The 26,092-nt window shown below is 38.0% G+C and overlaps 1 protein-coding gene across 1 annotated transcript; it reads left to right on the top strand.

Moving 5' to 3' along the window:
* Positions 1-409: 409 nt before the first annotated feature.
* Positions 410-26,092, top strand: scp2a (sterol carrier protein 2a). Its single transcript, XM_052134591.1, has 16 exons — positions 410-529; positions 1,749-1,803; positions 2,464-2,535; positions 2,646-2,777; positions 3,005-3,069; positions 3,147-3,273; positions 3,536-3,599; positions 3,821-3,907; positions 7,231-7,381; positions 7,684-7,831; positions 9,183-9,290; positions 18,103-18,256; positions 18,903-18,999; positions 20,206-20,335; positions 20,465-20,544; positions 24,234-26,092. The coding sequence occupies exons 1-16, from the start codon at positions 479-481 to the stop codon at positions 24,327-24,329; spliced, it is 1,617 nt and encodes a 538-aa protein (XP_051990551.1). The 5' UTR covers positions 410-478; the 3' UTR covers positions 24,330-26,092.

The raw sequence follows: 26,092 nt of genomic DNA, 5'->3' as shown, positions 1-26,092 counted from the left end.
AGCTTATAATTTTATATAAGCACTTACATTCATTCTTATGTTAAAACGTTTACTATTTGAGCTGTAACGTTTAAATCGTAATTTTACGAAAATTGTAAGGTTTGTTGACATTACATCGTCATTGCAACAAAGTTGAAAAATTGGATTAACTTTACATAGAAAATTTAGTAATTGATTTTACCACGCTAAAATCAGGTTAACACGCATAGTGTTTATGTCTTGTGGCTTTACAGTTGAAACAGAGAGTATATTAATGTTTACGGATTGTCCCCACTACTATAGAATCACTTCCGTTGTAAGTGCCTCAATGTAGACTGTGGTAATCAACATTATGCCACAAATTCTGTTGACTGAGCGCCATCTATGGGCCGTTGACTGTATTGCATACAGTGGTGGGTGGGTGTTATGATCAGCTGTGGTTTAGTACCTTGTGTGCACTGCGAAGTTCAGTTTTACTGTCACAGTGCAAATCATAAAGATGGCTGCAGCAAGAAACAGAGTTTTTGTCGTTGGGGTGGGAATGACAAAGGTAAATACGCCTGATTTGTGCTTATATGTTAGCGCTATATAGTTTGGCTTGCTAATTTAAAAATATATAAACACAATGGTGGCTAGCTTGCTCGTAACAGCTCATACTGAGGTGAAATATGGGAGTACATCTCAAAGGATTTAGAGTTGAATAATTAAACGGAAGCTTTTAGTGACTTTAACGTAATACATTTCATTAAACTACCGTAGTTAGCATGTTTATCAATTATATTCTGCTGTACTAGCCATGTTGCTACAGTCATATAGCATGATATGAGAGATGCAGTGTGATGAATAAGTATATTATATGCATGCCACACCATCCAGCTGAGTTATGCAATGCTCTAAAGTTTCTTATCAGAGAGATTCAGTGTGTGAATGTGACCTGTGTTGAGTAATAACTGCAGGACAGTGCTGAAGTCCTTTCTTACAAACGCAATGCCAATAGTCTCACTTTTATCTGTAAATATGAGCCTGATTGATATGTGTCAAAGTTTACTGTGCAAAACAACTGAATCTGGGTTGCAACTTGCACAATGTGAGGACAGATCAAGGCTACATGATGGTCGTTGTTTAAGTAGATGTAGTTAGTATTGCGGCCCTTAGTGGTGTGGAAGTTGAATTGCACCATGTGGCTCTTGAGGAATGAATTGGGTCTTTGCATTTTTGGTAAACCTTTTTTTTTTAATTGTTTTCTCCACAACATAGACGCACAAACACATAAAATATCTATAATGTTTGCAATAAACAATGTGATATAAAATCAGTTAAACAACCATGAAGATGTTATTTTCTAGAAATAAGAATTGAATGAAGCAGGACCTAACTAGATTGGGACCAAATGTTGGTTTGTTGTTGATAAACGTATATTAGCCTATTATTAATTTAATTTTTTATTTTTATTGATAATTTTTCTTAGAATAAATTTGGGAACAGGGTTGAATGCTTGGCGAATTAATTGAATGTGAAGACATCCCAGTGGGTTTATAACTATCTACTATTCATCTGATGTTTGCCTTTATTGCTTTAAAAGTCAACAGGACATCAATTTGTACCCTATTCATGGAAAGTGCTATATGATAAACCCTAAATATACTAATTAAAGTAAACATACTGTAAAGCAATATCCAAAAGTTCTTCAACTTTTAAAAATGTACAACTGCATTCCTGTAGTTCCAAAAAAGGTCATAATTCAGCCATACTTTTCGCATGTTTTTCAGTTTGAAAAGCCAGGTGTGAGAGACATCGATTACCCAGACATGGCCAAAGAAGCAGGTGCAGTTGATAAACCTTCTCCAACTATTCCAACTCTATTTAATTAGTTAAAAGGGTCATGACATACCTTATTTTATTATTTGAATATGTTCATTTAGGTTCATGTATAATGTTAAAGTTTTATTTTATTTTTTTGCACAAAAAAAACAGTAATATATTTGTAAAACATGATGATTTTCCACCCTCATTCTGACCCTTTGTCAGAAACACTCGGTTTTGGTGCTGCTTCTCCTTTAAGAATTGACCGTAAACATCCACTGTTCTGATGGGCTCTCTGCTCTTGACTGATCTGCTCTCTCTACTTATCATCTCACTGCTCACCAATACTGGTTGGGCTACCGAAGTGATTAAAGGTAAAATAGGAGTTGATGTGTTGTTGTGGAGGTGGTCAGATGTTAATGTCTACCACAGTGTGACATCACAATGTGGAGGAAGTACAGAACAAGTCATTTTGGCAGCTTGGTTTCAACAATTGCTCTTTTTGCACTGAAAAGGAGTTTTGAGTTCTGAAACATACAGTATTGAACAATGACCTCTTAAATGTCAAAAGATCAAGGAAAATTGGATTCTTCATGTCATGACCCCTTTGAGCAATTATTAAGCATATTGTAGCCAATAGTATTAAAGTTCTGTTGTCTGATCATGTCTGTTGTGACACAGGAGAAAGAGCCCTGGCAGATGCTGGAATCAAATATTCTGCCATCCAGCAAGCATGTGTAGGCTACGTGTATGGTATGTCATATTATTGGCAATATTTTATATAATATTTTATATAACATGCCATATACATTGACTTACATTTAAGCTGGTGGGTTTTTGCTGGTTTTTCTCTGTCTATACAGGTGACTCCACATGTGGTCAAAGGGCTATTTATCACAGTCTGGGTCTGTCAGGCATCCCAATAGTAAATGTCAACAATAACTGCTCTACTGGCTCCACAGCACTCTTTATGGCCCGTCAACTCATTCAAGGAGGTGAGATGATTTACTGCACTGTTGTTGTTTTTTTCAGCAAATGCTGATGCAGTGGTATTAAACATGTATGGTCAAAGTTTTGCTGCTACCCAATTATGTAAGGGATAATGTATAGTCATCAGACTTCATTCATTATCGCAAAATGTATTTTGCAATAACTATTCTGTTTATTACATGACTACTAACTAAATAAATGCATAAATGGTTAATGATGCTGCTCCTGTCAGGACTGGCTGATTGTGTTCTTGCCTTGGGCTTTGAGAAGATGGAAAGAGGTTCGCTGTCTTCAAAGGTATGCTGTGCAGCTCGGTACAGTATCAGTAAGAAAGCACATCAGACTGTGTCTCATGTAATCTCTTGGGTTTGCAGTACATGGACAGAACCAACCCCATGGACAAGCACATGGAGGTGATGATCAACCGTTATGGGATAGCAGCGGCTCCAGCTGCCCCTCAGATGTTCGGCAACGCTGGTAGAGAACACATGGAAAAGTATGGTAAGACCTTAGTGGAAGTGTTGAATATTTGAATACTTTGGATTACTTGGGACAACTATGTTTCTGTTTTCAGTCAATGCATTGTAAAAGAAGCCTGTTTTCTTAAGGGAATAAATGCTAATAAATGGGGCCTAAGTGTAGGTTACTTGCAGCAGTCAAGCAACGTAGCAACTTGACTAAAATCAGCTTCGAACATGGCTCATCCAGTCAGAATTTAGACTCCAAACTATCCGTTTTACAAAATGTTGTTTATGTTTTCAAGGCACAAAACCAGAGCATTTTGCCAAAATTGCTTGGAAGAACCACAAGCATTCCATCAATAACCCGTAAGTTTGACTAACAGGGCAATCCCTGTTTTATTTCTGTTCAAAAACTGTTCTAGTTTTGTAAGAGGTGAATAAAGTAACTGAAAAAATAAAAAATAAAACAAACTACACTACAGATTACAGTTTACAACTACAGATTGTAGTCTACAGTTCAGCTTTGCCAATGCTGAGTAATGAGAAAGAAGTGTTTGTTCATTCTCCACCTTCATATTCCCTGTCAGATACTCTCAGTTCCGGGATGTATATTCTCTGGAACAGATCATTAACTCCAGGAAGGTCTTTGAGTTCCTCACGCTCTTACAGTGTTGGTAAGTGCACCAGACTGTGAGTAGAAAGAGCGCTGATGAATGCTCTTATTGTTATCATTTGAACATCCACAGAAATTTCAAAATGTTTTAAAACATTCTGTGAGATCAGAGCCATGGTGCGGCAGAACAGCACATGCTCAAGACGTGGAGACACAGGTTTGAGTCAATTCTGCATAATTTCCAGGACCCATTTCCTGTCAATCTCCAAATTATTTCCATTTTTGTTTTTCATATTGTCTCGGTATTTATCACATACCATTTCATACTATTTATGGGGATGGAAATGCATTCCAAATGTTTGTTAGACCTCAAGAATTTATGAAGAATTTAATTAATGCTAACATAATTTGTATGTTTACTAAACTCCACAGGTTAAGCCAACTTTTTAGGTTGTTCACTCAAAAATGAAAATTCTCTCATCATTTACTCGCCCTCATGCCATCCTAGATGTCATGCACATCTGGGATGGCATGAGGGCGAGTAAATGATGAGAGAATTTTCATTTTAAAAATATTTCTTTCTTCTGCAGACTCAAACAAAGATTTTTAGAAGAATATTTCAGCTCTGTAGGTACATACAATGCAAGTAAATGGTGGCCGGAACTTTGACGAATTTGATGAATTTGGCTTGGTGGACAGATAGAGCTGGGTGTCATCTGCATAGCAGTGAAAGTGGATTCCAAATTTCCTAAAGATACAGCTGAGATGTAGAAGATAGTTTATAAATAATAAAGGGCCCAAGACAGATCCCTGTGGAACACCAGTAGGAACTGGAGAGCACTGTAAACAAAAATCTTTCAATTTAACAAACTGAGTGCAACCAGAGAGATAAGATTTAAACCAAGCAAGAGATGTGACATTAAGACCAATGGATACCAATCTCTCTAAGATTATGCTGTGTGAGGTAGTGTCAAAGGCTGCACTTAAATCAAGAAGAAAGAGAATAGACAGAAGTCAGGAATCAGCTGAGATTAACAGATCATTAGTGAACAGTAATGTAAAGTAACAGATCATAACAGTTTCTATGCTGTAATTTTTCGAAAGAATGGTGAATTGGAGATAGGTCAGTAATTTTCAAGTATTTGTGGGTCTTAACCAGGTTTGTTCAGTATTTGACTAATCACAGCAGTTTTAAAAGATGACTGGAAACACCCAGAAATAAGAGATGAGTGAATCATTTTAGTTTTAATGGGCAGCAGGGAAGGTAAACAAGCTTTAACTAAATATGTGGGGAGAGGATCTAGCTGAGAAGTAGATGATTTGGAATTACGAATAAAATTGGATATTTCAATATCTGTCGGGAGATCAAAACTCATAAGACTAATTTGGGGAGGTTCATGAGAGATTGGATAAAATGAACTGCAAGCTACATTACTCATGGTATTCAATTGCTGGTGAATGTTAGAGATTTTATCCTTAATAAAGGTCAGAAAAGTGTTACAATAAGCTGTAGATTGCATGTGAGCTGGTAGAGTATCAGGGGACTGAAGAAAGTTATTTACAGTAGAGAAGAGAGTTCTAGTATTGCCCTCAGCAGACCTAATTAGATTAGTATAATGGTCAGATTTTGCCTTCAGAAGAGATTCCTTATATAATAACATATGGTCTTCATACATGCTTTTGTGAATATTAACACCATGGGCTTTAAGTTGACGTAATTCAGGGCTGTACCAAGGTGCAGAATGAGAAAAAGAAACTGTACGTGTTTTTAAAGGTTCTAGAATGTCCAGGGTATTTAGAAGACTGTCGTTGTAATGGGAGACCAGTTCATCAAGAGTAGTTACAGTTTCATTAATTTATAGATTATCAAGATTATTTGAGAGCACAGACAAATCAATATTCTTAATATTACGAATAAAGATGTCACAACATACATTCACTTTCGATACCGGTAGATCAACATTGAAAGATAGTCATTTGTGATCCGATATAGATAAATCTGATACAGTACAGTTAATAGGTATTACATCAGAACAGTAGACAAGGTCAAGAGTATGTCCTCTGGTATGAGTAGAAAAATCAATTAACTGCTGGAGTCTGAAGCTGTCCAGACATGATAGGAAATCCTTTGTGAGGGCACAATTCAGATTATCCATGTGTATATTAAAATCTCCTAACAGTATTACATTAGGAGACAAAGAACATAAAGTAAAAAATGAAGAGAATTAACTTCAGCTTTCTCTAGAAACTCGACAGTCAATCATTGTTTTGAGGAATGAAGGCTGTACAATGCTTGAAATTGCCTAAAAACTGAAGATTTCATATAAAGGTGTACACTACAGTCTTCAAAGACAAAGGACAACTGGCTCTAACAAGGACAGAAAGAGACGTGGAAGGCCAGATGTACAACTAAACAAGAGGATAAGTACATCAGAGTCTCTAGTTCTCACATGTCCTCAGCTGACAGCTTCATTGAATTCTACCTGCTCAACACCAGTTTGAAATAAACTCAGCACTTTTCAGGACACTGTAGAATACATGCTCCTCCCTCATACCCTTCCTGCAGGCATATCCTGACATGACCCTCCAGAATGACGATGCCACCGGCCATACTGCTCGTTCTGTGCGTGATTTCCTGCAAGACAGGAATGTCAGTGTTCTGCCATGTTCAGCGAATAACCCGGATTTCAATCCCATTCAGCACATCTGGGACCTGTTGGATAGGAGGGTGAGGGCTAGGGATAATCCCCCAGAAATGTTGTTTAGTTTATGTCTTAGTTGTTGAGTCTTTTTATGTTCATAAAGATATTTACACAAGTTAAGTTTGCTGAAATTAAAAGCAGTTGAAAGTGAGAGGACATGGGCAAAGAAACACAGACATTGGACAGCAGATAATTGGAAAAGAGTGTTATGGATCTTAACCCCATTGGGCTTTTGTGGGATCAGCTAGACTGTAAGGTGCGTGAGAAGTGCCAGACAAGACAGCCACATCTATGGCAAGTGCTACAGGAAGTGTGGGGTGAAATGTCACCTGAGTATCTGGACAAACTGACAGCTAGAATGCCAAGGATCTGCAAAGCTGTCACTGCTGCACATGGAGGATTTTTTGATTAGAACTCTTTGAAGACGTTTAAGAAGTTCTAAACAGTTTTCACGTTATTAATGTCCTGACTATACATTGTGATCAGTTGAATGCCACTTTGGTAAATAAAAGTACCAATTTCTTTCCATAAGAGCAAAACTTGTACATTTAAAACTTTTTGCCACCAGTGTATGTCAAATGAAATATATTCAATAAACACTTTTGGTCAACTTTGAGTCATATTATAGTGGGGACATTATCTTCTGTCGGGATGTTTTAATGTTGTCTTTCTTATCTGGAAGCCCTACATCAGATGGAGCAGGAGCTGCGGTTTTGGTCAGTGAGAAGTTTGTGAGGCAGAATGGACTGGAGAAAAAGGCTGTTGAGATCATTGCTCAGGAGATGGTTACTGACCTCACCTCTACTTTTGAGGAAAACAGCTGTTTGAAAATGGTAAGAGCAGGTAACATTGGCATCTTGTTGAGAAGCGTTCAACCCCCATAACCTCTAGAACTAAGAATTTGTGAGAACTAGTTCCCTAATACATTCATTCCGATCAGTCATGAACAGACCAGATGTAAATAACCCAATAATGAAGAGGAAAGAATGTGTATTATGTGTGTAAATAATGCTTTATTTCACATTTTTGTCTTCGTATATTTCTCACTGACTTTTTCCAACCATATCTTTCAGTTTTGTGTTTTGAGGACTTGTAATTGAGTTGTAAATATGTTGCCTTTACTCTCTATTCATAGGTTGGGTATGACATGACCCATCATGCAGCTCAGAGGTGTTTTGACAAGGCTGGTCTGAAGCCGTCAGATGTTGATGTCATTGAGCTGCATGACTGCTTCTCTGCCAATGAGCTCATTACCTATGAAGCTCTGGGACTGTGTCCAGAGGGTGAGACTGACCATCTCTAACTCACAGCATGCTTACAAGATATATCTTGAAAAGTATATATTTTAAATTAAATAAACAGCCCACCCATTTTATTTGAGGCTAGAATCTCTAAAGGGGTTATATCAAACAGTTTTGTTTAATTTCAAGTTTTTTTCTGCTGAGGTCCACTTATAATGTTGTAAATGTAGTTTTTTCATAACCATTTTCTACCCACTAAAATGGCATTTGTTTAGCTTCTGTGCCCTTTAAAACACTGATGTAAACACCCTCTTCGCATGTGAAATGAGCATTAGCACTGTGTTGCACTCGCTCACGAGCTGCGGGTTTGCTGTCTGCTCATAATATTAGTTTTTAACTTCCCCATGTTTCAGTAACAATATGGCAGGTTCACAAAACAGTCTGCCCTGAAATGTGCCACTTAAAGTGTTAAGTTCAGACTGATATGATCAGGGAAATGGTTAAATATTGAACTTTCTGATGTTGGAAACCTTTAGATAAATATGCAGAGTGGCAGGTGCTACACACAGACAGGAACAGCATGAGGTTAATTGAACTTTCACACACCGTTTTGGAATAAGAGTATCTATTCTACTTGCTCCTTATTACATAAACATGATGTGGTCAGCCAAGTTCTGAATATCGAGTATGTGTCATTGATGTTTAAATGTTGGCATTAAAGTCTATTCATCTGTCTGATGTCAGAATGTTGCAGAAATTCAGTATTTGTTCACTAAGGAAACGTTTTGAATTCTGAAAGTTACATTATGTTTTCATAGTACACTTATCTTTTTTTTATTTCAAAATACCTAGTAAAATCATGATATTATCCTTTTATGATATGACTCCTTTAAACTGTTCCCAGAACCTAGCAGATTTAAGCATTAATACAAATGGTCTGCACTTATATAGCGCCTTTTTAACCTTAGCGGTATTCAAAGCGCTTTACACTGCGTCTCTTTCACCCATTCACACACACATTCACACACCAATGACAGCAGAGTTGCCATGCAAGGCACTAGCCTGCCATTGGGAGCAACTTGGGGTTCAGTGTCTTGCCCAAGGACACTTTGAGTCCACTTTGGCACATTGAGTCATGTGGGCCGGGAATCGAACCGCCAACCCTGCGATTAGTGGTCAACCCGCTCTACCACCGCCACCTCAAACCACAGGCAGCCACAGGCAGTAGAACTGAATTAAAATGTTGCATTATTGCTGGATCTTGTATCTAAAGTTGAGATGAATGGGTGGATGAATGAAACATTTCATTTAGCACCCAATATTATATATTTCCTTCTGCATTTTGGGCCCTTTATTGGCAGTGTTGATAACATTCTGTTTTTCACCTTTGCAGGTAAAGCTGGGGAGCTGATTGACCGGGGTGATAATACATATGGTGGTAAATGGGTAATAAACCCCAGTGGAGGACTCATCTCGAAAGGACACCCACTTGGAGCTACAGGTATAGTTTCATAAACTCTTTTTACACAACCCTGATATGAAATCACCAAAAGTTAGATCATATTGATTCAATATGTAGATATCTGCATGCAGTTCTTACCACCAGCCAGGCACGGCACTAGGGATGGGTTTACCGGGCTCAAGCTTGAGTTTTTATGCACACAGTAAAATTAAATGTTTGTCTCCTTTTACATTCATTCACTCCTGACAATAACTGCCCACTCAGACAAGAAATACTGATTGACATGTAAACTGGCCAATCGTCAATGAGAAGATATGATCCAGCAAATGAGATTGGAACTTTTGGATGTAATTACCTCAATGCTTTAGAGACAAATGGTTCACAGGTGTGCACTTGTCTTAGTGAGGAGAATTATTAGTGTATTGAAATGGACATTTTAAAAAAGTAGTAGTAAAACAGCCTCAGCTGGCATCAGCACTACAACAGCCAGATGTATTCTGCTAACTGCTTCATGGATGTGTAACTACTAAAGGTTTCTAATAGGAATAAGAGCTTGGTGTCATGGCTCTGGATTTGTACGTTTTAAACATATACACTAATCAGCCACAACATTAAAACCACTGACAATTGAAGTGAATAACATTTATTATCTTGTTACAATGGCACCTGTCAAGGGGTGGGATATATTAGGCAGTGAGTGAACAGTCAGTTCTTGAATTTCATGTGTCGGAAGCAGGAAAAATGGGCAAGCCTAAGGATCTGAGTGACTTTGACAAGGGCTAAAATGTTTTGGCTAGATGACTGGGTCAGAGCATCTCCAAGGTCTTGTGGGGTGTTCCTGGCATGCAGTGGTTAGTACCTACCAAAAGTGGTCCAATGAAGGACAACCGGTGAACCAGTGACAGGGTTATGGGTGCCCAAGGCTCACTGATGTGCATGGCGAGCGAAGGTTAGCCCGTCTGGTCCGATCCCATAGAAGAGAAACTGTAGCACAAATTGCTGAAAAACGTAATGCTGGCCATGATAAAAAGGTGTCAGAACACACCGCTTGCTCCGTATGGTGCTGCCGAGCCGTAGACCGGTCAGAGTGCCCATGCTGTGGCCCTGTCCATTGCCGAAAGTGCCTACAATGGGCACGTGAGCTTCAGAACTGGACCATGGAGCAATGGAAGAAGGTGGCCTGGTTTGATGAATCACATTTTCTTTTTGACCATGTTGATGGCTGGATGGGTGTGTGTCGTTTATCTGGGGAAGAGATGGCAGCAGGATGCACCATGGGAAGAAGGCAGGCCAGCGGAGGCAGTGTTATGCTCTGGACAATGTTCTGCTGGGAAATCTTTGTACCGCTTACCTAAAGATTGTTGCAGAGCATGTACACCCCTTCATGGCAACAGTATTCCCTGATGACAGTGGGCTCTTTCTGCTGGATAATGTGCCCTGCCACATTGCACACATTGTTCAGGAATGGTTTGAGGAACATGACAAAGAGTTCAAGGTGATGACTTGGCCTCCAAATTCCCCAGATCTCGATCCGATTGAGCATCTATGGAATATGCTGGACCAACAAGGAGGACCCACCTCACAACTTGCAGGACTTAAAGGATCTGCTGCTAACGTCTTGGTGCTTGATACCACAGGACACCTTCAGAGGTCTTGTGGAGTCCATGCCTCGGCAGGTCAGAGCTGTTTTGGCGGCACGAGCGGGACCTACATGACATTAGGGATGTGGTTTTAATATTGTGGCTAATCGGTGTATAGCCTATACGTTCAATGAGTTTGATTGCAAATTATAATAGCATAGAGTAGTATTATTAAAGAGGATTGCAGATGATTGTCTATAGTGGTTGTTGGTAGATCTGAAATGTTTTCAATCCAACTAATTTTATGCTCAGGCATACATTTTATGTTTTGTATTCTTTAACAAAATTATTGAAAGATTTTTACTTCATTTAAAAATGGACTCTTTGCCTATGTAACTTCTAAACATATTTTAAAGTGTAGCCAGTGTATTATGATGCATACATGAATGTATGTGGGCTAAGCCCCAGATATCCACTGACCCTAGAACTGCCACTGCCACCAGCAGAGGGAGGCATTTCTCTCAAATAATTAATTAATACATCAGCCACTGCTGGCTTGAGTTACTCACAGTCAGGTTGTTCAGGTCACATATGTAAACTTTACTGTTATAAAACAGCACTTCGATGGCATATGGAAGTTTGACATTCAACAGAAAATCTCTAAAATTTATAAAAACATATTATTGTGAAATCATAATAAAACTTTGCTGCACAGCATTAGCTTCAATGCAAAAATAGTTTTCATATAGCATGAGAATAGTAGATTGGATTTATTTACTTTTTGTAGAGACACATTTATCTGGCCAAGTGTAAAGGAATGTGCATACTCGATTAGATAACACTCTGATTGAAGTGCAAACAGTAAATAAGCCACCTGGCAGTAGGGAAGTGAAGAAAACAGAAAGAAATAGGGAATTTCCTACCATGTATATTTAATTCTGACCAAAATCTCTTTAACGCAATAACATTGTAACTAGAATGGTAAAGGATCAGTAAAGTTGTCAAGACAAACTTTGATAATGGCTTGAAAAAAGCCTTTGTCTGAAAGTAAAAAAAATACAATAGATAGATAGTCAAGCAGACCTTTAAATATAACTTTCAGAAAGATAGATAGAGGAATAGATTTTGTATTGTAACCAGGGCTTGAGTTGAGGGGAGATACGAGGCGATTCCAAAAAGCATCCCTCTTATAAAATCACCATCCCCCCTTACCATCCCATTTAGACCAATTGTGTCATGTATTACATAGAACTAATCATGCAAGTAAAATATTTAATTTTTCAAGGCAACCTTGAGCATGTGAGCTTCTCTCTCCACTGCGAAAAGATGCCGGTTTTCTGAAAACACTGTTGTGATGTGGAAGAGGGCTGGGCCTATGCACGCCCGGCCCCCAATTGGGCTAATCAGCCAAGGAGAGGGATAAATGTGGTGGAACGTGGCAGTTCGAGAGAGAGAGAGCCACATACAGCTGCCATGTGTGCATTTGTGTTCTATGTCTTTTTGTTTAATTTCTTATTAAATATTATTTTGACTGTTCAGCCGGTTCCCGCCTCCACCTTTCACATCCTTAACCTTGTTACAACTGTAAAACATGTCTGTTTGAGTTTGCGATGGGTTGAATTGTTCTTCCTAGTGTTCTCATGAAACTTATGGCACAACTTTTCAAATGTTTCATGCACTTTCAAACATGGTCAAGTAATAGATTGGAGAAAAAAATATGTGTGTCTGCAGTGGGCCAGCGATCTAGAAAAAAGCCCTTTCGATGATCATAAAATGGATTCTTTTTACAAGATTCATCATAAAAAACAGAGGGTAACACCTGCATGTTATGGTCATGTGTCCTAAGGGTCAATAAAGTGATGCTCATTTTTGTTCTGATCTATTAAATTAAATTAACTAATTTAATAACTTAAATTAAATTAAGTTATTTTTGTAATGTAACTGTATTCTGATTGCCAACAATTTAAATGGTAACTAATATTTTGTATTTTAAATACGTAATCCAATGTCAATGTCTATGGAATTTTCCAGATCTTTGATTGTCAGCTGTGCGAAAACTGTTATTCCGTTTAGTTAGAAAAGGTAAAGCAATGCGAGTCAGAACAGTCTGAAGGACCATGCCGAATTTAGTGAATGTAGCTTGAAAGCTCAAGGAATTATAATTTATCATTTTGGTCTTGGTTTAGAGATTTAGGAAAAACACACACAAAAAGTCATTTCATAAGAGTATGTTTACTTTGTCAAGCCAACGTAATTACTATTTCCAAAATCATAAGAAAGAACTTTCTAGGCGGGCTTGAATAAAGCATGAACAGATGGAGAGCTCTGGTGGAGGAGGTTAAAGGTCACTTGATTTCTCTTATTTGATTCATCATTTTGTGGGAACATGGATCAAACAGAATCTGTTCATATTTGAGGTGTTTTTGTCGCCATCTACAACATCATCTCTAATGCCTCATTGGTTAAGTGGTTTCCTTTTTCCTGCCTAATGCTTCCTCACAGTTTTGACATACTGTGCTTTGTCTGATCTCTGAGGTGCACCTGTGAGACTTAGTAAATGTTTCTGTGACTCTTGGAGGTCTAATTACCAGCCTGAATCTATCTTTCATATCTGAATATGTATATTTTTCCTCCAATCACAAAATTTTTAATATCACAACATTGACAGTTTTCACAGTCCTCTCGATCCTCACCTCTTTGATGAGGAGTTTTGAGCTACACACGTGCACTGACTGCCTAAGTCCCTTATCTTGTTGGGATAATGAGCAAAACAGAGCAAAAGCAGTTCAACCCAACAGGATAAATAGATCAGCCTGAGTGGTAACACTAGAGTCAGGACTGAGGGATTAAGGTGGGGTGTCAACTAGAGTTGTCATCTATATTAGAATTTTTCACTGAAATATTACCAAAATTTTAATAATATTACATTTTAAAGATATTATTTCAGGTAGGGGGAAAATCTACAAGACATCTGGTTTTTAATTCGACATTGTCTGCTATGTCCACAAGAGGGTGCAACGAATCAAAATAAACCTTTCAGCACCATGCCGTAGCTATTGTCTATTGCGAAGAACATATTTGGCTGTTAAAAATAGTGCATATAATGATAAAGGTAAAAGATTTAGCCAGTTCATATTCTCAAATCTAAAGTAAAACAGAAAACGAGAAACAAATGCTTCAATAGACGGTTCAGTGTTGACTTAATGTTGCACAGTAGCCTTTAGCGGTGCAATAGTACAACCTTGGATTCAAGCTTCACAATACCACAGAGTGAGCCCTGCATTCAATCGCTCTTGAAGAAATGTAAAAATTTCAGGTATGGGGCAGTTCACTGGGTCTTTGGCGTGTGAAATGCACCAATTAGTGAAAACATTCCATTTCAGTGCAAGGGATCCTTGTAAGATGGCTCTCTAGCCTGTAAAATGGTGTTTATAGAATCAGTTCTGGTATGTTTAGTGCGCTCCGTTCAGGGACCACACATGCAGGTTCCACAGGTTGGGCTGGGGATGCCAGATTGTGCCCTGCGCTTGAGAGAGGAGATCCGTCCTCAGCTGTATTTCCCATGGAGGGCTGTCCAAAAGCTCTATACTTTCTGGAATCTAGGACTGATTAGGCCACTTCGGCACAACCAATAGAAGAGTTTCCTTGTCCTATTTGACTTTGCATATGAGGAAGTGGGAGACGACGAATCCAACTCAAATGGTATCTTTTATTTCTTTTAAACGCAATATTCAAATTTTCAGTGGTCACACTAAGAACTATGCTTTTCAGCAGACATATATACATTTTTCAGTCTCTCCTGACTGGTGTCTGGCTCACTTTTAAAGCCCGTCTCCACACTCGCTGCAATGACAAGCAGCTGTTAAGAGACAATCATTGCCAGGAGATGATCCTCACCGCTCTCATCTCCTGATCTTGCTCTCCATTCATAAACCAGCGCTTAACCACACCCCCACCACCACACCATGTTAGATGCACCCAGTCGGAAAATTGCAGCGTGTCCATGTAATGGGACAGAGGGAAATTTGGTTTGTTCATTGTGTGATATAATGTGCTGCTCACCATTTGGAAGCAGTTGTGCATAATATGTGGGCTTTGAAGTGAAAAAAAGAGCTCTTTTATTGAAAAAGAGGGAGCGTCTCGTGCGCAACAAGCGATGTAATTTATTGCATGTTATCAGAAACAAAATTTTGAACAACAATATTCCTTTCCCGACAAACAGCAGTGGGGAAGAGGGGAACAGCATTGTGTGGTTCCCCCTCTGCGCTGCATCTTCTTTTGTGCCACGGCTTGCGTAGCTTTACTGGCAGCTCGGCAGCAGGCATGGGCTTTTTAGCTGGGCACTAACCCGAGACAGAGCGGGAGCAAGCAGGTTGTGATGAAGTACTGCTCCATTTTGGCATAAAATGTCTCAAAGCTTGTGAGTGTTGCTGAGGCATTCAGCAATTCTGTCCACATAGGCCGACTGGAAAAGGCCAGCTGGAGACATCAAATAGAGCACTTTTTCCACGTCACACATTTCCATGGGAGTCAGCCAGATGTGACGATCCAAAACCATCAGGTTGCCCATTGACTTGTCAATGGCCTGTGCAGTGACTTTCTTGGCTCGCAGCACTGTCTGTAGCGGTATGGAGCTCTTTGAATGTCTCTGGATCATAGCCTTGTTTGTCCAATTGCTTGAGGAGTGTAGCTTGGAAAACTTGGTGCACCGCCATCGCTTGGAGTGCTGAACCAGCTTGGCCTGTCGCTGAGTATGCTTTTCCAGCCAGTGCAGACATCAGTCAATACAGTTTTTAAGGATGAATGGGGTGTGATTTCCACATGCGAACATGTGTGTATACACACATATATATATATATATATATATATATATATATATATATATATATATATATATATATATATATATATATATATATATATATATGCTGAAGCGCCACAGGGAAATAGGATGCTGAAGAGGGCCATTCACCAGCGAAGAGTCAAGTGGCGAGGTGAAGTAAATGTTTGCTGGAACATTGCAGGGGAGTGGAGAGTCTTCTTTTTGCCATGAAGATCCTGCCCGCTGACTCATGTAGGTTGACGGCAAAGTAGTAGAGGGCATCTAGACGAGAGATGAATCACGGTCTTGAAGGAAGAAAATTCTGAGGAATGGTGTTTGCGTGCCCGCTTTTATACCATACAGCTTCGACCATAAAAAGGTGGGGCTTAAACACCATAGCCAATCCTGGTGTTATTGTTGAAGGTTTTCAACTAGGTTGTGTAGAAGGACACTCCCCATAAGTTTCAGCTTAGTGACGCAATGTCAATTGAACTGAATCTTAAGAGAATTAGCCATTCTACTTGTTACTCTGGAAGTGGTGAAATAACTGATGGATGAACTGGAAGAAGGCTCAAATAGACTAACTTGTTATCTAATACATTCTTAGATTGATGTTTAAAAAAAACTTAGCCGCATCAAAACAGCTGGTTCAGATGGCAATGGTTTTAAACTTTTATTCCATTATTCTGTGATTATTGGAATGTTAATAACATAATAATAAAGATAGTGTAATGCTGAAAAGCCTATGTGGCAGCGGGGGTGTGGTCAAGTGCACGTCCGGTGAGAGGGAAGCGGTAAGGGCACTTACACCACACCCCCGCTGCCACAGCCTATTTGTGAATCTATAAATGTTTAGATAAAGCATTTAGGTTAAATTAAGTTGAATTAATTGGTGTGTATTCTGCAGAAGCAGTGGGATGTGTCCAAAGGTGTTAAATAAGGTTGCTGGAAGACTTCATTTTGAATGTCATTGCAGACGTAGGTCTGATACAAATGAAGGCATTAGTGAATAGAATATTTACTACGGCACATACAACATCTTATGGTACTGCCATATTAATGGTACTACCATTTAAAAATACTGTGGTTCCGGCAGTATTTTGAAGCTTTAGAATCACGATACTACCGTAGAGCTGGTATACCATGCAACCATAGTTACCTAATGGTTATGCAGTGAGAAGCAAATGAGAACAAGCATGACACAACTTACGAAGACCTCCACCTAAGTGGTGGTTCACGTCTTTTTCTTTGTAAGTATGCTCTAGGCTAGATGGACATCTTTGACCGTTGCGTCGTGTCTCGCTGTTTGTTCAGTGTCTAATGCAGGAGCGATGCATTTGTTTAGAAGCCAATTTAAAAGGAAATTCTGCCTTTTAAACACCTGCATTTTGTTTTATTCTTTGCAGTACGTTTGTTTAAACCCAAGAATTCAATTGATGTGAACGACCCCATAAGCCATCGTCAGTGCATTAGAATGTGTATTTTTATCTTAAATTTGACAAATAATTGAATTTTTGTCAGCCTTTGTGTCAAGACATCAGACGTCCTAATGATAGAAGAGAGTAGCCTCTGCTCTGCATGGACAGCATGATATCTTGTTGTGTAGAAATTGTACATCATTCATTACCAGGTACTTTCCACAAATATGGCCTTCAACTCTTTAAATATGATTTTTTATTTTTTTTTGTAAGTGTTACTTACATGAACAAAATGTTGTTCGTCAACCTCGGAAAATCAAAATAAATATTTTATGAGACATTTTATTTTCTATTGTATTTGATGTACACAATTTTATCAACCCTGTTACCAAAATTGGGGATAAGATTTGTGGGATTTTGTTATTGTCTACATTAAGTAAACATCAGAATTAAATAGATTGAATAAATAAAAATACTGTTATGGGTTTTGAAGTAACAGGGTTGCAAATTTAGCCAAAATGATGCTGTCACTCAATTGGCACTAGCTAGCTAGTTTGGAATTAAACGTTAATATGTAGTTACCGTAAAACCTTTGGTTTAAAGAAAAATATTTGTGATATTCTTTAAGTTTTGTCAATTATTTTAATATTCATAAATTATTTATAATTTCATAAAATGTCAATAAATAACTATTTAAAATAATTTATGAAAATGGTTAAATATTTCATCAATTATGTAATTAATTAAATCATTATTTATTGTCTGGAATGCCACGAACACAGAAAAGCAGAGTGATACAAACTGTTGAAGTGTCCCTGTGCTGTTATACTAAATATCAGCACTCAGGAAAATAATTTGTCCAATCAGATTAGAGGACCAAAACTTACTGTATAATATAGACTTACTGTTGTATAATAGTAATTATTAAAATGAAATTAGAATTACTGGATCATAGAAACATAGACATTAATATAGACTCAGAGAAGGTGGAGAAGGTGGTGGATGAACTGTGGCCTATTTTCCTGGTTCAGGTTTGGCTCAGTGTGCAGAGCTCTGCTGGCAGCTGAGAGGGGAGGCGGGGCCACGGCAGGTCCCTAGGGCAAAGGTTGCCTTGCAACACAACATTGGTCTCGGTGGAGCAGTGGTGGTCACTCTTTACAGAATGGGATTCCCTCAGGAAACAAGGTAAGAGTGTTTAAAACTAAGACATGCTGACAAACATTTCTGGTCCATATATATCCAGCTGACCTCTTGAATCAGATTTTATCGATATGATTCAGAATTGATTTCAAGCAATGTGCAAGTTTGGTCAGATCTCCAAAACTTCTATAGTGATATAATATCAGTTTCAGAATGTTTATTTTGACACCTGCTTTAAAGTACATGATTAATGGCATTTAGATTTCTATAATATTTCAGATAAAAGTCCCTTATCTTTTTAAATCCTAGTTATTTTTTATTTAGTGTTAAAGATGGTAACCTAGACTTGAACGATTAGGCTTAGTTACATATTTGTGCAAGCATATTGAAATAGGGTACAAAAGCCAAGTCTGATATGGCTATATGACCTTCATACATGAGTACATACACATGTGTGAAAAAAGCCAACATCAGTGCCCTCATGCATCATGACTGGATGAAACACACAGAGTTAGCTTAACCATATCTTCTGTTGAGATATTAGAATATTCAACCTAATGAATTTCTCTCTCTTATATCATGTATTTTCATCAGACATGTACTGTAAAGCCAAACTTTGGACTCGAAATGGGGCATATATGCTCGAGTTCATACACATACACACTGAACTTTCTGTTCTAAACTTTCTCAGCTCTCGGATCGCTGCAGTGCCCACCAACGCGTCCATTGACCTTGCGGGGTTCAAAGCCCATGCTGTCTTCAAGGAGATAGAAAAGAAAATACAGGAGGTAATTCATCAGGAATGGGGTGCCAGTTATATCACACAAAAAAGACTCTGTGCCTCTGTACATTGCCAGTGCTTTGGGATTCATCTCTTTGTGGCTTTTGCTCCCCTATTAGACCTAAAAAGCAGAAAGACGAGAATGAACAATGACTCATGTGGCTTATTTCCTAAACTGAATAATATCCCTGGATGACGTCTAAAATACATCTTAAATGACTTTTTTAATTAAGTCAGCATAGTTTTAAATCTTAATTTATGCTTATTTAAAGGGATAGTTCACCCAAAAATTCAATTCTCTCATCATTTACTCACGCTCATGCCATCCCAGATGTGTATGACTTTATTTCTTCTGCAGAACACAAATAATATATCAGCTCTGTAGTAAAGTCATTTTTATTTGTACAGCGCTTTTCACAACACACATCGTTCAAAGCAGCTTTATTGAAAAATCATGCATTACCAAAAAAGAAATTAAAAGGTGATGTTGTGTAGTTTGATTAAATATGATTGTAAATTGTGTTATAATAATAATTGTATTTAGAACCCCAGCGAGCAAGCTGAAGGTGACTGTGGTAAGGAGCACAAAATAACCTTGGGAGAATCCAAGTTCCCCTCTGAATAAACAACATGAATATAACGACAATATTAGTTATTTATGTGCAGGTCAAGGTTTAAGATGAGTGTTATTGGCCATTGTTAAAAAATAATAATATTTTAAATGAACTGTAAGATTAATGATTAATGTCTTTGAAGTCCATCCTGGATTAACACCAAAAAACAGAAGAAGAACTCGCACATAGTAGGGCTGTTTAAAAGTAGATTTATAGAAAAAAAAAAAGTGCTTAAATGTTGATCTGTTTCTCACACACATCTATCATATCACTTCTGAAGACATGGATTAAACCACTGGAGTCTTATGGATTACTTTTATGCTGCCTTTATGTGATTTTTGGGGCTTAAAAGTTCTGGACCTGTTTTCATTGTATGGACCTGCTGAAATATTCTTCTAAAAATCGTTGAAGGAAGAAATTGAATTGCATTTATTTAGTTAATTAAGTTAATTTTTTTAATTGGAATGTTCTTCAGTTAGTTTTGTCATCATTATGCGCTATTCATATCAATGTTTTATTAACAGCATATTTTATTCTAGTCAAGTTGAGCATTCAAATGGGCTTGAAAATCCAATTTCTCACTGATTTATTTTTCGCAGGAGGGAGAGGAGTTTGTGAAGAAAATCGGTGGTGTTTTCACCTTCAAAGTGAAGGATGGTCCAGGTGGAAGTGAGGCATTGTGGGTCGTGGATGTGAAAAATGGCAAAGGCTCAGTGACCAATGATCCGGGTATGTGAAGAGTTTTCACTGAATCCTAGTCTCTCAAACAAACAGCGACTAGATAATGTAAATGATAAACAAGATAATGTGTTTGTTTGTTTTTATATATATATAATTGACTGTTTACTTCCCACACAGGTAAAAAGTCTGACTGCACCATCGCTATGTCTGACGCAGATCTTCTTGACTTGATGACGGGCCGAATGAATCCACAAACAGTAAGTTCTGATGAGGAGTTGTTTATGTGGTCTGTTAAGTTCTGCTTTTGTGTTTCTAATTTTGAAAAATAACGTTGAAGCATTTCTAGTAAGTTGATGTGTATCAGTGTAGTCTGTGTGCTAAATTAGGTTAGAAAGTGTTTTGGGACAGAGCCAGCGTGAGGATTAGTCCTTCTTAAAGCTCGTCCGGTGGCCCACAGACACTAATTGTTTGTCTGCCCTACTAATTTGGCTTCCTCAAGACTTACACGTTATATATTATACACTAGCTAATACAGCTTTTGCAGACTGTTGAATTCACGTTGTCTCACTCATACAATTTAAACAGGATTTTGTTTTGTGTCTCAGAGGAATTTCTAAACTGACAGTGCAAATGATATGGCGTGTAGCTGTAAAGACCCATGAAATCAAAATGTTATGGGTCTTCGTAATTACATATGTACTGTATATTGGTCTGTAACTTTTTGTCTATGAAACTTTCATTAAAGGTACATGTTAAAGATTTTCTAAATCATTCCGGTCAAGCTTAGATGGCTTAAATTCAGATTTCTATTGGGTTGGTCAAGGTAAAAAGGTATTAAGAGAATGTAATACTATGTATAGAATGTATAGAACATTTTTAGAAATGTGATTATTTCGCTCTTATTTTTATCAAAGATTTTTGACGTGCAGCTCTGGGGACATGAGGAAATGACATTAGTGCAAAAAACCCCATGATGTGTGTTTAGGTTTTGGTCTTTTTTGGTAGTTTGATAGTCACCCTCATTGTGGTTTAAGAAGGGTGTATGCTGGGTTGAAAATCTCAAGCATTGATAGTGGTGTCTGCTTATTTACAAGAAGTGTTAGTCTTAAAGCAAAAAGCAACAAGTAAAACCCCAAAATATACTGTCATTGGCTCAACCGCAGCAGCCCGATTGATGCAAAGTGGACACGTTTACTTGCGTGATTCACCAAGAGAAAAGCATTGCCTGAATTGATATTAGCACCCCGTGGTGCATGAATGTACCTGCTGCCCTGCCCTGTAGCGCAGTCTTGTCATACTTTAGTAGTGTTAGTCTTGAGATTCCCATTATGACATCAAGAACATGAAAACATCAAGAGGTTTGATTGGCTTGCATGTGCCAGGGATTTCATTTAAAGAAATAGTTCACCCAAAAATGTAATTTCTCTCATCATTTACTCACCCTCGTGCCATCCCAGATGTGTATGACTTTCTGTCTTCTGCTGAACACAAAGATTTTTAGAAGAATATTTCAGCTCTGTAGGTCCTCACAATGCAAGTGAATGGTAACCAGAACTTTGAAGCTCCAAAAATCACATAAAGGCAGCATAAAAGTAATCTATAAGACTCCAGTGGTTTAATCCATGTCTTCTGAAGCGATATGATAGGTGTGGGTGAAAAACAGATCAATGTTTAAGTCCTTAAATGGCCACCATACGCCTACAGAGCAAAACATTCTTCTAAAAATCTTTGTGTTCACGTTGTAGAGCTTGTTGAGGATAGGTACACTATTACTTTGCACTAAACTATTAGACTTATGATTTTAAACCACCCAGCCTAGAAATGTAAACGTAAGCGTAGTTCTAGCAGGAAGATCTCTGGATTCATTCTATCAGGTATCCCCTCCAACCACAATACAGCCTCCACTTTATGAGCCCTCTTAGCTGTCTCTCATTGTTGGCATACTTCCATTGTTTTTACCCCCCTCCACCCCATCACTACCAGTTTAGGTCCCGTCCTCGGTGGGGGTAAGCTCCAAATCCACCGCCATCATTGCTTCTGACAGAATCTGATGGTTCAGGCAAATATCCGAGTGCTGAACCATAGGATGGGGTTTACACCAAATTATATAAGTATCTCTACGTTCGTATTAATCCCAATAATCTCGAGTCTTTCTGATAGAAAACGCATAGCCCCTAAGCAACCGGATAGCAATTCTCTGGCAACCACCCACAGCACCGTAGCATCATAGAGTTGGGTTTTGCACAGGCAAGCACCTCTCATTTTCTTAAAAAATATAAAATCTAGTTGTATATGTAATAGCCTCTCAGGTGTCACCACACTACCAATTGTGTCAAAATAAAATAGACCATTACGATAGGAGACATGGATTCAAGACAAATGCTGTTTTCACCAGTGTTGACATCATTGTGACACTGTATCAATGCCGTTTCAAATAGGATAATGGCCTCTAATGTTTCCTCTATTGAAAAATAGATTGTTTTCATAATCTGTTGGAAATGTTATTTCCCTGTAATTAAAAGCCATCTGTGTTGACTCAACCAACCTCCATCATCTCTGCCCATCTGTACAACATTACAGTCACATCAGAGGTTTGATAGCAGCTCTTTCTCGTGTAAATTTAGCCACTCTTTTTACAATCCTCCATAAAAGGAATCATTTTCAGTTTAATCCGAAAGGCAAATCCGAAATATTTAGAGCTCAAATCCACCATACTCATGGCATGTACAAATGGTCAAAAATCATATCAAATGCAAGTCTAAACATTTAAATTCAAGATGAAGTGTGTATTTTCTGTGCCATTAGCATCACATGTTTGAAACCAGCATTGTTTTTAAACCGTTTCCAGAAACCTCCTTCTGTCTTCCACTGGTTGTACAAACAGATAGCCTTGGCCTAAACTCATGGCATTGGTCAAGCCAATATTGCTCTGTTGGGCTGGACAGTCGATCAAACAAACAGTGAAATATATTGGAAGTGCCAAGTGTTACACTTTTAGGTGAAACTTACCTACAAATGGCTTACTTACAGTCTAGTTGACACTGTATATTAAAGCCTGATCTCATGAAATGTATGTGACAATGGCTACATTTTTGCAACTAAAAATAACATGCTTTATTACACATTCAGCTGCAGTTTCACAGTGAAATGTCCAGCGGGGGGCGCCAACAGAGAGTGAAATGATGTTGTAATCAGACGAGATTTTTAATGTGAATATCAGATGAGTAAAACTTACCTCCCTAGCCTAAAACTTTTAACCTAAACCTAACCAATAGTGTTCAAAATGATAAACGAGAGGTGAACAAAACAAACATTGTTACCCTAAATCAACACCTAAACCTAACCCACAGTGTTCTAAATGTTTACTGAAGCAACCATGTCATTTCGTGTACCTTCTATAATACTTTAGCTTCACTTTCGTTTCGAGTGTCCTTGGATGGGCTTGAGGCTTGGTCTCATGTTAGCTCCTGCAGAAGTTAATCACATTGGATTCAATTATCTGTAAAAAAGCGGTCATTAAAATTGAACAGTTTTGAAAGGATGCGTTAGAGTTAAAGTGTTTTGATATAATAACATAGCAGGGTGTGAGTAATAGAGTGAACACTATGTGTTTATTAAGTCCTAAACAGCCATAGTACCATTTGTGAAAGTGAATAAAACGCACCATTGTTGTAGCGCCTCTAATGTTCATTTCACCAGGAAACTGCAGCAAAATGTAAAAAGCGACACATGAAACTCTGTTTGCAAAAATGTAGTTATATTAACTTTCTGAGACTAGGTTGGTATACTAAGCTGGGATACAAGAAATAATTTTAGTATCGCAAAAATTAAACATAAATTTAAAATGAGAAATGTTCTGATTTCATGGTATTTTATAGCAAAGGTTGTAAACTTCACCGAGTCATTGATATGTTTGAACTGATATGTTTTTGTATTCTTTTTAAAGGCATTTTTCCAAGGCAAATTGAAGATAACTGGTAATATGGGAATGGCCATGAAACTTCAAAACCTACAGCTGACGCCAGGCAAAGCCAAACTATGAAACAGCATCTCTTGCTGGATGGGGAACAGTCAGAAAAAAAGAGATGTAAAAGTAGTCAATTTCTATAGATATTTTTTGTAAACGTTTTAATGAATGAATATATGTAATAGTGCATAATAATTATGAGACTATTGGTCATTGCATTGCATAAATGTAACTGCATAAAACAATTACCTCAGGTATTGTGCAATTGTAATTCATCTCCACCTGAACCATGCAGATGAACAGTGAGGCCGTCTATTACATGACTGCTTTATAATATGCCTCTAACTCACTATTATCACCCTCATTATTGATATTCATACCATTCAAAGACTAATAAACCGTAATATGTAAAATTATTTTGGACATTTGAATCTAGCATATAGTGGCCAAAAAGATCCAAGCTGAGATTACCATAGACTGTGATGTCTAATACTGGAATGAACGGTTTCAATTCACAGAGCTTAAAGAAATAGTTCAACAAGAATTTTAATTTAACAATCATGCCAGCCCAGATGTGTATGTCTTTCCTCTGCAGAACACAAAAAAGATTTGAAGTAGAATATTTCAGCTCTTTAGGTCCATATAATGCAAGTGAATGGTGAACACAACTTCCAAAAATCACATGAAGGCAGCATAGAAGTAACCCATATGACTCCAATGGTTAAATCCATATCTTCAGAAGTGATTTGATAGGTGTGTGTGTGAGAAACAGATATTTAAGTCTCTTTTTTTTTTTCTTTTGCCATTTTTGTTTTTAGCAATTTGCAGTCGCCACCTACTTGGCACAGAAGAGAATTTATGGTAAAAAAGGACTTAAATATTGATATTTTTCTCACCCACGCCTATCATATCACTTCTGAAGACATGGATCAAACCACTGTAGTCATATGGATTACTTTTATGCTGCCTTTATGTGCTTTTTTTGACCTGCAAAGTTCCGGCCACCGTTCACTTGCATTATATGGACCTACAGACCTAAAATAGTCTTCTAAAAGTTTTTGTTTGTGTTCAGCAGAAGATAGAAATTCACACACATCTGGGATGGCATGAGGGTGAGTAAATGGTAAGAGAATTTTCATTTTTGGGTGAACTATCCCTTTAAGCACCGCTGAGTTTCTCTAGTGATTAAAGGGTAACTAAACACCTGCTCAGAGTCTGACTCCACCCATTAGAAATATTTGAAAATGCAGGAAAAGTGGGCAGACCCCGGCGGGGATTGAGGGAATGAACCGAGTGCGGGGCTGAGCGGGGGGGGGGCACCTGAGACTCGTAGTGATGGATTAATTGACAGCTGCTGTCAGACTCTATGTTATTATTATTCCTCACACGGTCGCAAGACGACATGTACATGAATCTGGCGTGGTGAGCTGTCACCGCTTACGTCACGAAGTACCGCAACAGCCAATAGGAAAATTCAACTGCAGTAGCCACCGTTCAACCTGAAGAGGGCAGCACTCAGACGTTTTTACACCATATATTGTAGAATTAAAACACTTTATACACAAATGTCAAAAAAATTACTTGAATCAATGACCAGTACTAATAAAGCCCCATGCTTACAGATCATTAACTAAAAAAAGTTGGTTTAGGGTTTAGTTACCCTTTAAAATATCTTTGATCTCAGAACTCTAGGTGTTGGGTATGTTGTGATATATTTGAAGCATTTGGTATAATTGTATATTAATCATATTTATCAAAATGATCACAATTCTGATTTCTAATAAATATTCTTTATACATTCCAAAGTATACTGTCGTCTTCTATTTTGTATGTTGATG

The sequence above is a fragment of the Xyrauchen texanus genome, chromosome 9, assembly GCF_025860055.1.
Source record: "Xyrauchen texanus isolate HMW12.3.18 chromosome 9, RBS_HiC_50CHRs, whole genome shotgun sequence".
Taxonomy (NCBI): Eukaryota; Metazoa; Chordata; class Actinopteri; order Cypriniformes; family Catostomidae; genus Xyrauchen; species Xyrauchen texanus.
This window is presented reverse-complemented; position numbering and strand designations above follow the sequence as displayed.

Excerpts from the sequence above, each read along its gene's own strand:
- scp2a (XM_052134591.1), top strand. The coding sequence starts at position 479 with ATGGCTGCAGCAAGAAACAGAGTTTTTGTCGTTGGGGTGGGAATGACA. Across the intron at positions 7,832-9,182 it reads TCTGGGACTGTGTCCAGAGG|GTAAAGCTGGGGAGCTGATT; the intron begins GTGAGACTGACC and ends TCACCTTTGCAG. Across the intron at positions 18,257-18,902 it reads GGATTCCCTCAGGAAACAAG|CTCTCGGATCGCTGCAGTGC; the intron begins GTAAGAGTGTTT and ends AAACTTTCTCAG.